The 15,638-nt window shown below is 42.6% G+C and overlaps 3 protein-coding genes across 4 annotated transcripts; 2 read left to right on the plus strand and 1 right to left on the minus strand.

The window, feature by feature from the left end:
• Positions 1-6,364: 6,364 nt before the first annotated feature.
• LOC127775824 (uncharacterized) lies at positions 6,365-7,781 on the minus strand. Its single transcript, XM_052302131.1, has one exon. It carries the CDS (start codon positions 7,573-7,575, stop codon positions 6,646-6,648), a length of 930 nt encoding a protein of 309 aa, XP_052158091.1. The 5' UTR covers positions 7,576-7,781; the 3' UTR covers positions 6,365-6,645.
• A 2,779-nt stretch (positions 7,782-10,560) lies between these two features.
• Positions 10,561-13,101, plus strand: LOC127775356 (uncharacterized). Of its 2 annotated transcripts, none has more exons than XM_052301580.1 (8): positions 10,561-10,953; positions 11,058-11,238; positions 11,350-11,459; positions 11,827-11,905; positions 11,972-12,039; positions 12,122-12,178; positions 12,537-12,623; positions 12,696-13,101. In XM_052301580.1, the coding sequence occupies exons 1-7, from the start codon at positions 10,705-10,707 to the stop codon at positions 12,582-12,584; spliced, it is 792 nt and encodes a 263-aa protein (XP_052157540.1). In that variant the 5' UTR covers positions 10,561-10,704; the 3' UTR covers positions 12,585-12,623; positions 12,696-13,101. The 2 variants fall into 2 exon arrangements, with proteins under 2 accessions (XP_052157540.1, XP_052157539.1); XM_052301579.1 differs by having other exon boundaries at positions 10,564-10,953; positions 12,122-12,188.
• A 510-nt stretch (positions 13,102-13,611) lies between these two features.
• Positions 13,612-14,873, plus strand: LOC127775355 (metalloendoproteinase 2-MMP-like). The gene has a single exon (XM_052301578.1). The coding sequence runs from the start codon at positions 13,627-13,629 to the stop codon at positions 14,734-14,736; it is 1,110 nt and encodes a 369-aa protein (XP_052157538.1). The 5' UTR covers positions 13,612-13,626; the 3' UTR covers positions 14,737-14,873.
• The last annotated feature ends 765 nt before the right edge of the window (positions 14,874-15,638 follow it).

A 15,638-nucleotide genomic window follows, 5' to 3' on the forward strand; every position in this document is an offset into this window, starting at 1 on the left:
CTCTGCAAAGTAGTGAGTTTGAGATAGGTATGAGAAGCAATCTGCATGGAAGTATAGAGGAGATTATAGTAATATGCAGTAGTGATTGATGAGTGAACACATCTTTATACCAAAGTGGCATGTAAAAGGTCATTGCAATTGATGTGTTTTTTATAAAGTTTGAAAAGAATGCAATGCAGAAAAAATCTTGATGATAGGTACTTAAGTCGGGGAAAAGGCGGGTTCTGCAGACAATATTTCAAGTAAAATGTCCTTGTCAAAATGGCAAACTGACGGTCAAAACAAAATCATGTGCTTTTTCCACTAGCCAATAACTGAATCCTTCATGGATGTATTCTAACAAGAAATAATTCCATTATGCATGGATTGTTTGGTTCTTGCTGATAAGATATGCTTAAAACAAGATGTGTCTAGTATCACTAGGGAAGAAATGCAGATACACAACAAGAGGGATATACCTAACTTGGATGATTTGCTCTACCATTTTGGGAGTACATGAAGTCCCCTTTCTTTCTTGGTTCTTTTCTCCCTACTTGCAGCATCCATATTCTTCCAGCAAAAGGTGAGTTTGAAATGATCACTTGTGTTTTTCTGTCTCATGTTTTCTCCATGTGCAGCTCATTTGGGACTGATCAGACACACAACTTTCACTTTGATAGTACATTTTCCATGCTGTAAAAATACTAACGTAGCTGGAGAGCATAAAACCAGACAGCTATATATTGATCAATGCACCATGCACACAACAATCACATCTTGAGCCACATCAATGTGACATTTATCACACTGAACACGAATTACAGCAAAAACAGATGTGGTGATTGTATTTTTGTCATGCTTATCTTTTCATGTTTTGTTTGTATTATTGCTTGCAACAATTTGTATGCGATACATTCGCGAATTTGCGAGCCAACTATGTTAGGCTCACATGTTACTTGTGCTCTTTCCTTGGAGAAGAGAAATTGGTAGAAGTGCATGACCATATCACAACACTAGCCACACAACTTGCAAGGATTCTCAGATATAATATGAATTCATATCCCAAAGACAGCATTAGCTGCATTATTCGCACATACTTTGTATAAAGTGGCCATGGCCACTCCATCAGCAACAGTGATTGGAAGCACAGTTTACACATGGATAAGCAAATTCAATGCAATAAAGATTACTTAAGTACTGTTCCTTTTACAGAGTCATTTTCCAAAGACGAGATGAAGCAACTTTGTCCAATCCTTGTCTCACAGTATTGGAGGTAGACAGCCACTTAAACATGTTTCGGTACGTATTGTTCAATCAAGGGCCGAAAGACATGATGTAGCAGCAATAGGGATAAGGAGATAACTATGTAATATATGAACTAGGACCACTGTTGTTGAAGCTTGTACAGGAAAAAGCCGGCTGCATTGACAGCAAAATGAGTGAGCACTTACATTCGGTGTATTGTTGCTCGACAAAAGAAATACACTTAGTGAAGCTACCAACCAGGATTTTAAATTATGGTCTCGCACAGGAAAAGTCACTTACTGGTTCCCATCAAATTATGGGTTAAGAATCGACCTATGAAGAGCGGACCCTCATGTGTAAGGCAGCAGTCGTAAAGCAAAAGTTAAGGCCCGATTCATAGGGGTGACTCCTTGTGTAGGGAGGATTGACTTCCGTGGACTTTCTCAGCCCTGGTTTCAGGTGTTTCTTCTTGATTGAAATACCTGGGAAGAGGTCTTTCCCCTTGGGACCGAGTTTTAAAAGAAAGGCATTTAGTGAAGTTGAAGATTGGTATAGAAATTAACTAGGAGTATCTAAGGTTGTCAGGATCGGAATGCTAGGTAACTAAATTTGCTCAAAGTAATATCGTATCGTAGTATCGGGATACTATGAGATTTTCTTTTTTTAAGTTTAATTAATATTTATATTAATTATATATAGCCATTCTATATTAAAAAAATATAGTAATGATATATGTCATGCAAATAGAGACATTTATCAAGAGAAACCATGTTGGTTTTGATATATTTAACTGATTTTCATATAAATTTGAGCATATTTAGTTACATAATTTTCAAACCATGTTATTTTAAATAATATTTTGTAGTGTTGTAGGGATCGTAGAATCAGGATACCACCTAAGATTTCGTAGGATCAAGTAGTAATGAATAGTAGGATCGAGATACTATGAAAATTAGGATACTAGGTGGGATCGGTATCGTTTCGGCTTGGTAGGATCGTAGTATCGTAAGATACTAGGATACGAATCGGGATACTGACAACCGGGTATCTCAGGAGCAATTGGACGATTCTTTGGGGAACAATTGGATGAGTTTTAACAAGTTAACATTATATAACCCCAAGATGGCTTAAGAACTGAAATCCTTGAGGATTGAGGCTTACCATATATCAACTGCAATTGAAAATTCAACTTGTTTGCACATGTTTTCAGGTATACATGAGCATCATATATAGGATGATTGAACTTGTCTATACTTAATGTGGAGTGCTAGATTGTAATAATGGGCTGTAGCTCTCTTGAGCAAAGGCCGGAATGTTATATTCCATTATCTAAAAAAAGAACTTGTCTACTCAGAATCAAGTACAAAGTTGTAATCTTGTTTGGAGATTCTAAAAGCACTTGTGTGACTGATGCAATCATGCAAGGATAAGACTACAATGCTTGCTGAGCCAGTTCAGTTCTATGCCTAACTTCGATTTGCTAAAAATACATAGGATCACTAGCTTTGAGAGAGCCATGCTCACCAAACCAAGAAAGGTGTTAGCAACGTTCAAAAAGATGGGGTGGATATCACAGTAAGTATCAAGTGAATCCAAAGAACAAACAGTTGAGCTGAGCAACTGGTCATGTGATGTGAGAACAAGCTACTAAGCTACTTGAGAAAAGTGGCCTGGTTACTAATCTTTGATCAGGGCTGTCTCTCAATTCTGGGACACTACTTTTGTAGCCTGCTGAAAATTTTCCAGTGAAGCTAATGTTGATCCAACTTAGCTCTCAAGTCTCAACTAGTAGATTCTATCCGTGAAAGCTAAAGAGACTTCTGAAGCAGCCCTTCACATCAGTGGAAGAAAAAGGGATCCTCCTTTCTGCCTACTTCAATGTTCTTTTCAGCTAACGGATGACGGATTATCACTGGCATGCTATCCAAACTTCTAAACCGCGTGATTTTTATAAAAACTTTCATCATTAGTATTCTTAGAAAACTTATCTAAATCAACTTTTCAAACTTTCTAGTATTTACTTCATTTTTTTGTGCCCTCAAACAATTGTCATGAGCTCAATTTCATCCATCATCCATCATGTATAAAGAACATGCCATTAGGACAACCAAGCTATGCAATGTGAAAAACATTGCACAATTCAAGCATGCATCTTGCTTTGTTCGACCAACAAGGCATGATAATGATCTAGAGATACAAGAATTTTCCGCAATATGATAATTACATATCATGATGGTAGTTTAGTACTTTGTATTTCCTTCTAGAAAATTTAGTATGTCATATGTTTCAGAAATGAGAATGAATAGATAGGGTTAACCTCGATTGTGGAGTTGTACATGTCACATCTTGAAAGAGCTCTCCCCACCAACCTGCCCTAGTGTTTGATGCTTTGTGATATTTCTATGTTTGCTCAAGAGAGTGAGGAAGAAGGGCATGGAAAATGGTACATGCGACTGTCCACAAACTTTTTGGTATGTTTTATAAAGTTTATTGTTGAATATTATTCAATTTTGAAGTTTGAGTTGATTTTCAGACTTCTACCAAAGTGTAGGGTTGTATAATGTACTTATTTCTTTATTTATCCTTTTATAGTCTTATTTCTACTTACTTTTACTTTTCCCTACTTGTTTATCTCTATCAAATGAACAATCCATACTTGTGATATTGTACTAAGAAGTTCTTAGAAGATATTTTTGGAGGGATGCTTTATGTCAGGATCCCCTTGTCCCCTACCCATCCACAGAAGTCGCGAGGAGGAGGCGGTCGCTAGTGACGACCTCCAGCACGGGCCATGGAGGAGGACCTGCTCAGTGAGGAGGATGCAACCGCCAGCGGCAGGGTATGGAGGAGGACCTGCTCAAAGAGGAGGGCTGCCAGCGATGACCTCCGGTGCGAGGCGTGGATGATCAAGTACCTGACCTCCAGTGCAGGGCATGGATGGTAGAGGACCTGCTCCTTGTCAACTACATCGCTGCCCATGGTGAGGGCCACTAGAAGCACTCGCGTGCTGCGTTAGTAAGTTCCGTGCAAAGGCTGAAGTGGGCGGGGAAGAGTTGTTTGCTGTGGTGCCTGAACTACCTTCGTCCTGATGTGCGGCAGGGGAATATGATGGAGCAGGAGCAGCTGCTGATCCTAGAGTTGCATGGCCAAGAAGAGGAAATGGTGGAGCAAGATTGATGGGTATCAGTCTAATCCCTCAAGTATCTCGCCTGGTACCTCGCAAGTATCATCTGATACCTCACCGGTATCAAAACCTAATATCACAAGTATCGCTTGTACCTCGCAAGTAATACCTGATACCTCACAGGAATCATCGGATACCCACCGGTATCAAAACCTGATATCGCAAGTATTGCTTAGTACCTCACAGGTATCACCTAATACCTCACAGGAATCATTCGAACCCACCGGTATCAGAGGCTGATATCACAAGTATCGCCTAGTACCTCACAAGTATCAACTAATACCTCAAAGTATCTAGTTCAAGACTTTGACTTTCTCTAATATCAACGTCATCTAAATATTTCTTTAATAAATTAACCCAAAAAACCAATTATTTAAAACTTATAGGTCTTTTGAATTTTGTCCAAAATATTGTCTTTGTAATAAATACCTAATTTTCATTTGGTGTAACTATTTGAGCTAGAGTTGTTTTAACAAAAAAAATTCTGAAAATAATATCATTACACCATCTAAACCTATTGTTATACTAATAAGACTCCATTAAATTCATAATTTTCAATAATTTAAGTTAATATTTAAAATTATTCTTTTTAAAGTACTTTAAATCCCATTTAACATCTGTTTTTGGAAAAGATACTTTTGGTAGGTTACATTTTTGAGTTTTATCCTTTATATTATAGTTTGATATTGATTCTTTTTCCAAAATCTATATAAATTATTTAAATGCAGTTCTAGTATATTTGAAGTTAATGTTGAGACACGAGGGATTAATCATTCTGTACACAAGCACATTCAAACAAACAAATTGTAAGGGCAACCACAATGTGATAATAGGAGAGGTATTAAACCCCTTGTGGCTATTATATATTGTGGAAGTAGTCTTGTTAAGTCTTTCGGATGATCTACTCATATGAAATAAATAATATCATCTATCTCTACTACTCTTTTTTTCTCTAATGCCTCAGTGTATCTATGTATATGTATGTTGAGAGGATTGTCATAGTTAAAGTCTATGTATGTGGATCCCATTTATATGGATCAGTTTTGCCATATATCGTAAATAACATGTCGGCTAACACTAGGAAATTCATCAGTTCACCAAATGAATAAAGAAACAATAACTTGAAGCTTCCACACTAAAATCACCGTCACACAAACATGTGATTCAAAATAATAGCAGTCATTAAGGATCAGTAGATGAGTGAATCGATATGATGAAAAGTGGATCACATCCAAGTCAACATTAATCTCTTAATATACACTGAGCAACTAGCACAAACAATACCTGCAGCAAACAAAAATACACATCCAGGAGAGGAGACAGCATGTTGTCAGCCAGCCCACAAGTTTTCAGATATCAACAAACAAATGAAACAACCAAGAAATGGATACCAGTACTACAACATAAACGACCTTATGACAAGCATGGTATCATTAGGTATTATTGCACATACAGATAACTGTTCCCTGCCAGTAATCTCTCTCAATGCCCTCTCAAATTTGTGACTGGAGCTGGAGGACCATACACCGACGCAGTTTGCAGTCTTCTTGGGTTCTTCCTGTGCTCAAGAGATGAAATCACCGAGCAAGAGAAAACCATAGCTACGGAACTTGAAGTACCACGTAAATTGTGACTAGAATTTCTGTTGCCTGATAATTGACATGATGAAGTATATTGAAGAGGGAAGCTGCCTGCTTGGAAAAATGAATGGATCAGAAAAGGGGTTAATTGGGTTCAGTTTCCAGGCCAAGCAGGATTTGGGCTTTTGGCTTAGAATCATGGAATCCATAATTCTTGTCAGCATATTGATCATCTTATTAGAAGCAGACAGATTGATATCACTATAAGCTGAAATAGTTTGGTCATAATTGCCACAAAGTTTATATCATACTTGCTAGCACCAACTAGTCAGCCAATTGGAGTAGTATGGACTAAAAGGGTTTCAGGCTTGGTTATTCAAATACAAAGTCCTGTCAATTTTATTTCCGAAAGTGCTATCTGAAATCACAACATTACAATATTGTACAGTAGCTAAATCTAATGCACAAGTTAAATTTGATGTATGCAGATCAAACTGAGCAAGATCTGATTCTCTGCACATATATGGTGAATTCTGAAGTAATAAAGCATCAAAACTGAACATCATACTGAAAACACACCCTGCAGCTAGCTTGGCAGATATCCTCCTTGGCTGAGCTATTGTACACCGAAAAATCGCCGCGTAATTCACAGTCTCATCACTTGGAATCAGAGGTTTGCACCGTGATCTCGTGATGCGACCCCGATCCATTCGCCACCGGCATTGCCGAATTGGTGATCCTTTCATCTTCCTTCTCTTCGTCTGAATCCAATGTGAACTGCGAATGCAGCGGCATCCCTTCCATCTGCACCTCCTTGCTCAGCATCCTGTACCCGCTCGGCGGCTGGTTTCTTCTTGAGACGGCAGCGCCGTACGCCGCCGCGCCGGCGAGCACGAGCAGCGCGAGGTGGCCGTTGAACTGCAGCGTGGCCGCGGAGCGCGCGCGGTGGTAGTCGTCGTGGGTGCGGCACTTGATGGTGTAGTCGACGCGGCTCTGGGCGTGGAGCGCGCACCCCTGGGCGACGGCGCTGGTGAAGAAGGAGAACCCCATCTGGACCATCCATGTGCCCTGCAGCGCCAGCCCCGCGGCGCGCGCGAGGCGGGGCGGCGCGGCCTCGGGGTCGTGCGCGGCGAGTAGCGTGGCGACGAGGCAGACGGCGACGGGGACGAGGAAGAGGTCGAAGTACCGGTTCTCGATCCCGGCGGCGGTGGAGGGCCTGCGGTGGGCGAAGAGCAGGAGCTCCTGCGCGAACGCGGCGGCGAGGACGAGGTCGAGCAAGGGGAGCGGGAGCGGCGCGCGGAGCGGGGCGAGGGGGGCCAGCGCGTAGAGGAGGAACAGCGCGGTGGCGGCGAGCGTCGGGAGGGAGAGGTGGTGTCGCGCGGAGAAGAGCGCGGAGAGGAGGAAGAGCGCGGAGACGATCCCCGCGAGGAGGTGGCGGAGGTGCAGCGGCGTGGCGAGGCCGAGGCGGCGCGGGAGGTGCGACGCCGCGGCGGCGGGGAGGAGGAGGGGGCGGAGCGGGAGGGACTCGAGCGCCGCGAGCGCCAGGAGGCCCAGGCCGCCCGCGGAGTACTCGAGGAGGCCCGGCATGGTGCCCTCGCGTCGCCGGCGCCGGTGAGGTTTCCGCGGCGGTGGATCTGGGAGGGGAGGGCAGGTGGCGATCGGATCGCGGCGAGTGGGAGTCAGCGGTTGGGAGCAGCGACGGGAGGCCGGCTCTGTTGACGAAACTTTGCAGGTGGCAGGTGCACCTGGGCTTGTGCTGTGAACGGGGGATCAGATGAGATGCAAAACGTCGGATGACACGTCAAATTTGGGCTGGAGGAGTGGAGGTGTGAAAAGTATAAATTGGTGAATTTTCATCATATAGAGCGGACAAAACCGGTAAATGCTTTGCGCCGAGCGTCCGACGCAAGACGCTATCATCGGACGCGGGCGCGGCATCGTTACATGTCTACGTAGATATGTTTGATGATGATGTGACATTATACAACATGCAAAGAAATAGATACAAACTTCATTTTCAAACAATATTTTCTCCCATACTATTTATCCGATTTATGATTTGATTTCACCGTTATATTCGTTACAATTAAATCTCTATAACAAGATCTCACATGATCATATTCCGATGAAATATACATATATGTTTCAATCGTTAAAATTGTTAAAATTATATGTTTCACGTGTGAGAAATAAATGTTCCGATTAGGATTTCACTTTGTTGCAAATTTTAAATTTTCTATTGCAACGGATCTTTATTTAATGTCATAGTCATAGATAGTATTGTTCAGATGTTTTAACAGGTATTTTCTAATGTTTCACTATTTCATTTATAAATATTACCTACAATGTATTTGCTGAGACATGCAAGAAACACCTCGTGTAACATTCACAAATGAAATAATGAAACATCACAAAATACCTATTTGAAACATCTCGTGTGTGCAACACTCAAAGAACCCATCGTTAAAAAGACATAAAAAATATGCAACATTGTCGAGTTCCAACTGAAACATTTGTTTCTGATTCCTAAAACGTTGAATTATAATGCTGGAAACATATATATTTTTTAATCAAAATATAATCATTTGAGATGTTGTTGTAAAGATTTAATTATAACAAATACAACGATACGATCGAAACATCGATCGGATAAATGACATGAAAAGTAAGTCACCTAAAAGGTTTCTAAATGCTAATATAATACTAACTAATACATGTTATATAGTGTAGTGTAGACTTGTTACAGGATTTGCTACATATAGTGCACACGCTGACACGCATGCTGCACAGGCTAACACGGATGCTGCATGCTACAGAGTTGCAATTATAGGCGCGCGGCAGGATGACATGCATATGTCAGCAGCAAGCAAACCAGGCGTCCGATATTAGGAAAAATATCGGACGTCCGATGCGGAGCCAGCTCCGACAAAACCACGAAGTTTACTGGTGAGAATGATTAAAATTCTACAATGGAACATTCTCAACATTGTATTGCTGATTGTTGAATTAGATCGCAGAAATAAGCTATTGGTTGAGCTATGGCTGAAAAAAGGAGGGAAAAAAACAAATTAACCAAAATAATTTATGGGTAAGATTTTATATATTTGTATTATTAGAGTTTAATAGTCATGTCTGGAAAATAGATAATTAGTGAGTTAAAAGATGCAAACGCTATATGATGTCTTATTTTCGTTTAGTGAATAAGAAAAGAATGTTAAATTTCAACATTAACTAGAGAAAGTTGCGACATTTTCCAGTGAGCAAAATGAATCGAACTTTTTCAACATTTCAACTACAATAAGTAAGAGTTTGAGCGGTACTAGGTGGGAGGAGTAGGATGAACGTGGTAGTAAAAGTGTGCTAGAGTTTAAGTGAGCAATAAGGTAATGATTTGATTGGTGAAGGAGAGATCTTTCTAAGGAAAAAAGTGAGTAGCGGAGAAAACAATCACATGATTAAGAGAGGAGATGGGTGCACATAGTCTTTTGACATTTTGACTGATTTTATAAGGTTATTATAATCATCAAATATAGACCTCAACCTCAAGTGATAAAACATTTATACCATTATGTTGTTCATCTCTTGCCATCATATCTCGTAGGATTGAAATGTTTTGCTGTAGTATAATGCTACTCTTTTACACCATTAGATCTAGAATGACCAGATGAGGTTATGATCACAATGGTATTTTCCAAGGCCCAGTAAAATTAGTTGCGGCTTCTCTACTTGGTACAATTCATGTAGTTGAATTACCGTAGCAAATTTATTTTACTAGTTCAGGACGTAGAGTGAATCCTATTTTTAATAATTACATGAATCTCATATGTGTTGGTACTCAAGTTTTCTCATTTTATGGAAACATAATAAAGAAAAAAAATCTGCTTTATATGAATTTCTCATATGTGAATTCACTCTTATGGAGAATGTTCCATATGTTTTGGATCAAGGATCAAGTAGATTATTCTGATTTTACAACAATTATTTAAGATATAAAGATTTAAAAAAAAGTGCCCCCAGGATATTTCTATATAATTTTTTTGAAATAAATATGTATTATTTAACAGCTTAAGAAATGAGAAGAGTATTTGTTCGATCGGAATACTAAACACACTTCTAAAATATAAATGCACTTCAATTGTTGCTATCTTACCAAATTTTGATATTTTTGAAATCTTCTTCTCTTAAAACTCTACCAAAACTTGGTAAAGGCATCAAACCAAACAATGTCAATACTACCATAATTTGATAATGTTAAAATGTGTCCTACCAATATTTTGATAGCTTAAATTATTTTGAAGCCAAATAATTGACATTGCCAATGTTTAACTTGGCACTTTCTAGATTACAATCAAACTTGATTTTGGGCTTTTGGCTTTTTATTAGCATCAAGCCAAATGCTACTTTCCTCTATTAAATTGGTAGTGTCAAACTTATTTAGGTTTTTGAACTCCTAACATTTGATGGTATTGAACCAAACGACTAAACAAGTTCTAACGTTATGTACGGTTAATTTGGGCACAAAGTGAAGAAGCCTTTTAGGGGACATTTCTACGAGTCAGAAAGCGTATTTCCAGCTTCCGTTAATGCAACCGGAAGGCGAACGGAGGACTAACGCCTGGACACGTCACTACCTCACCCAAACCCAATCCTCACCGCGTCGCTCCCGCCGCCGGCCAGCCGCCGCCGCCGTCGCCGTCGCCCAGGAGGCTTGCAGAGATGTCCCTCTGCTGCTTCAGCAGCAGCAGCGCCGCCGCCTCCGCCGCCCGCCGTTTCCTCCTCCCTCACCTCTTCCTAGGCCGCCGCCGCCACCGCCACGACCAACTCCGCTACACAATCCTCCACCACCCGAGGACCCACACCACCGCCGCCGCCGCACCCGCCGCCGCCGCCTCCACCACCCGCCTCTCGCCGTCCCAGCAGCGCCAGGTTTCCCTCTACGTGGACGCCCTCCTCGACTGGAACCAGGTCCCCTCTCCATCTCGAGAACTCCTCTCTCTCACCAATTCGGTTTCGGTCACCGTAAACCCTAGGCGGCTTACGCGGCCATTGGTCGTCGCTCCTGTGCTCAGAGGATGAACCTCACCGCCGTCACCGACGAGGACGAGGTCATGACGCGCCACGTGGCCGACTCCCTCGCCGTGCTGCCCCCGCTCGAGCGCGCGTACCGCGGCGATTTGGGTGGGATGAGGCTTGTCGATGTCGGCTCCGGTGCTGGGCTCCCCGGCCTGATCCTCGCTGTTGCGCGCCCGCGTAAGAAATCGATTTCTTCTTCACCCAATCGATCGGTTGATGTGATGGAGAAGTTTGCTCTTTGGTTGGTTATGAATTATGATGCTGCGATGTGGATTTCGTCTGTTTCAGGTTGGAAATTTATGCTGTTGGAATCGATGCAGAAACGGTGCTTGTTCTTGGAGCATGCTGTCGAGGTCATGGGGTTGTCAAATGTGGATGTGGTGTGTGACCGAGCTGAGGTTAGCTTTTGTTTGAGCAAAATAGTTTTGCAATGAATTTTGGTTGTTTAACTTCAAATTGTGCATCTGATTGCATAATGGAAACAATTTGTCTCTGATGGAGTTTAGATTTTAAGGTCAGTGTGCACCTACTAAATTAATGACAAATGGACATCATGGATGTTGGGGTTCCCCCTAGTGTTTTTTTTGGTTAGGGAAAAGGACACCATGGAAATTAATGAATCAAGAAACATGTTGTGCTTCATGATGGAAGAGATTTGGTGCTGAACACATTTTTAACGATTACCATGAAACATACCATGTCTTCCCAGCTAGTGCCACGGTATCTTTGTTATATTTTGACCATTTTACTTGCCTTATAGGACAGAATGTTGGCCAAAGTCTGGATTTCCGAGAGGCATTTGACGTAGCAGTAGCAAGAGCAGTTGCAGAACTGAAAGTTTTAGGTACGCAACCTTTTTATTTTCTCCTGTTATGAGGCATCTTATAGCAATTAAGTCTTCTCCTTGTAGCCGAGTACTGCCTCCCATTGGTCCGAATTGATGGTTTATTTATAGCTGCGAAAGGACACAATCCCCATGTAAGTCTTTTGTGCATTAGCCTATTTTGCATTCAAATAAAATTAACTTATGCTAATATAATTTCCTATTTTGTTGTGACAGGAAGAAATAAAAAATGCTAAAAGCGCAGTACATAAGTTGGGTGCCTCCATGTTAGAAGTATGTGACGGTATGCTATGCTATCTGGTTATGAAGATTGTGAAATTCTATTGCACATTTTTTATTCTATTTGTTATTTGCACTCTACGTGGTATTTCAACTAGTGACTCAAAATAGGGAGAAAATGCTAGTGTGCATGAAACTTTGTGTAACGAAAGAAATGTGGAATGCAATATCTATGTTGATTTGGAGAGCAGACGCAATTATTGACTTGACCCATTTACTAATTAATGGCTAGTAACATATATAACCATGTTGATCGAAGAGTAGATGATGTTTTTGACCTGATCGCTTTACTAATTCATGAGTATGTAATAATCATATACTCCCAACAACTTAACCCTCTATCCATTCACAGTTGAATCTATGGGACCTCATGGTCAACGAACGGCTGTTGTGTACATAAAGGAGCGCGTTACTCCAAAGAAATACCCGCGGCATCCAGGTACTCCTAAGATGCAATCATTGAAGAAATTTATATTTGCTTAAGCTGAAACATGCAGCTGGTGTTATCCAGGTACTCCTTCGAAGATGCCCTTATGAGAAGCGTGTTCACTTTACAATAGCCAAAAGCTGAAATCCGTGGTTAGCCTCACTTGAATGATATCGGCTGGAAGGATTATTCATAAATCATGGAAGGATTGTTCCACCGTCCTGATATCAGTTATGTGATGAATCAGACTAACAAATCGTTAAGCATTTTTTGTAAGTGTAATAATTTCTAGGATTGTCACTGTAACAATGTGGCAGTAGAAAAATATCATGAATTGCTTGTTGTACCATCCATTTTCCGTTGACTATCTTTGTTCCTTGTGAACGACATAGAAATATATATGTTGTTAGTAGGATACATCCCAAAGTTTTCAACTGCTACGGCGCAAAGTTGTTATAATGAAATTCGTTGTTCTATTCCATACTTCAAAGACTCTGTCAACATATTTTGTTGGTTAAAACAACAGCTGAAAGAAGCTTTTCTTTCTTTCTTTGAAATTTAAATCATATAAAATCACATTGCTTGAACAGTTGAACACGTACACACACGTTTCTTGAACAGTTAAATACTTATAAATCCTTCACTTTTGCGTGCACTAACCTACCAAAACAAAAATTAAGCATATCTAGCCCAAGTAGAATGAACCTTCCTCCCCTCTCACTTTCCTGGAATTAATACACCCATTGTGCACATCAGCACATGGGGGTCATCTCACATATCGATTGCAACAAAACACAGGAGACTAATTCCGACCTTGACCAAACCAAACCCTACCAAATTATTAGTACAATTAGAACAAAAACAAACCAAACATATTTACTTAGCCGGCTACACGCGGCTACGTTGGCTGACTTGGTAGTCAGTCTTCTTTGGACTCGTCAAGCTATAAACACAAGCTGATTCACTGCCTTTGCCTCTTCAAACCTCTTTACCTCGCCGAAGAACCATAGCTGCAATGGCCACCACCACCTCCCCTCTCGTCGTCGTCCTCCTCGCCGTCGTCACGGCGATCGCCGTCTCGCCGGTGCAACCGGCGTTCGCCTTGCCGGCCGGTCTCCCGGACATCAAGTCTCTCACCAATCCATGGTCGGCGTTCAAGAACCTCTCCGGATGCCACTTCGGCGACGAGAGGCAGGGCCTTGGCAAGCTCAAGGACTACCTATGGCACTTCGGCTACCTCTCCTATCCGTCGTCGTCGTCGCCGTCGTTCAATGACCTGTTCGACGCCGACATGGAGCTGGCAATCAAGATGTACCAGGGGAACTTCGGCCTCGACGTCACCGGCGACCTCGACGCGGCGACCGTGTCCCAGATGATGGCGCCGCGGTGCGGCGTCGCCGACGTCGTGAACGGCACGTCCACCATGGGCGGCGGCGGCGGCGTCCGCGGCCGCGGGCTGTACTCCTACTTTCCCGGCTCGCCGCGGTGGCCGCGGTCGAGGACGACGCTGAGGTACGCGATCACGGCGACGTCGCAGACGTCCATCGACCGGGCGACGCTGAGCAAGGTGTTCGCGAGCGCGTTCGCGCGGTGGTCGTCGGCGACGACGCTCAACTTCACGGAGGCCGCGTCGGCGGCCGACGCCGACATCACCATCGGGTTCTACGGCGGCGACCACGGCGACGGCGAGGCGTTCGACGGGCCGCTCGGCACGCTGGCGCACGCGTTCTCGCCGACCAACGGGCGCCTCCACCTGGACGCCTCGGAGGCGTGGGTGGCCGGCGGCGACGTGACGCGGGCGTCGTCGAACGCCGCCGTCGACCTGGAGTCCGTGGCGGTGCACGAGATCGGCCACATCCTCGGCCTCGGCCACTCGTCGGCGGCGGACTCCATCATGTTCCCGACGCTCACGTCGCGCACCAAGAAGGTGAACCTCGCCACCGACGACGTCGCCGGCATCCAGGGCCTGTACGGGAACAACCCCAACTTCAAGGGCGTCACGCCGCCGGCGACGAGCAGCCGGGAGATGGACAGCGCCGGCGCCGGCGAGCTCTCCCGGCCGTGGCGAGGCTTGCTCGACGGCGCCGCGGGCTTGCTCGTCGGGTTGTCGCTAGCGTGGTTGTAGGCACGGCAGCACCACATTTCCAGTGACCATTTCCATCGCTTTGGTTTGGTTGGTCATTTGGTAGAGTGCTTTTTTGTGTTTTTTTTTGGTTTGGATTAATTAGTTTTTCTTTGTTTTATGAATGGTTAATTGATTAATTGCTGTGTATAGATAAAAATTAAAAATGATTGCAACATGCACATGCATGGATTGATTAATTAAAGTAGCTTCGAATCTTAGGAAAAGCTGTGCTTGTGATGGCACATATGCGTATAGTTTTTTTTAGGAGGGTGTTTGTTGATAGATTGAGAGATAAGATAATTGGAATGGATCCACATGAAACGACATCCTAATCCAGGCTGTATTGTGTTTTTCTTTTTCTTGGGTGATTCCGTCATGTGTGAAACTATAGCTGATTGGTTCATTTCCATCGAGTGTTGCTCCAACAGCCGGCCGCTCATGACGCTGCTGCCCGCCCTGTTGCGCCTGTTGGCATATGGCTAGTTGATCGGTTATACGCTTTATTACATCCTCCGCCCCTACATATTTGACGCCATTTACTTTTTTTAAACATATTTGACTGTTCATCTTATTAAAAACTTTTATAAAATATGTAAAACTATATGTATAATAAAAATATATTTAACGATGGATCAAATAATAAAAAAAATTAATAATTACTAAATTTTTAAATAAGACTAAGCGGTCAAATATTTATGAACGGAGGGAGTAGGATTTTAGTTATAAATTTAGTGTTAGTGGACACCAATTTTTTAAGGGTGTGCATGACGTTACAGTGAGTGTATATACAGTGTACGTTTTTTTATAGGTGTTATAGAAAGGGTGTGCATGAGATCTGGTGCAGTCGCAGTAACAACTGCAACTTTAGCAGTTGCGGTTCGGTGGATGGATAAAAAACTAAC

This window comes from Oryza glaberrima, chromosome 6 (assembly GCF_000147395.1).
Source record: "Oryza glaberrima chromosome 6, OglaRS2, whole genome shotgun sequence".
NCBI lineage: Eukaryota > Viridiplantae > Streptophyta > Magnoliopsida > Poales > Poaceae > Oryza > Oryza glaberrima.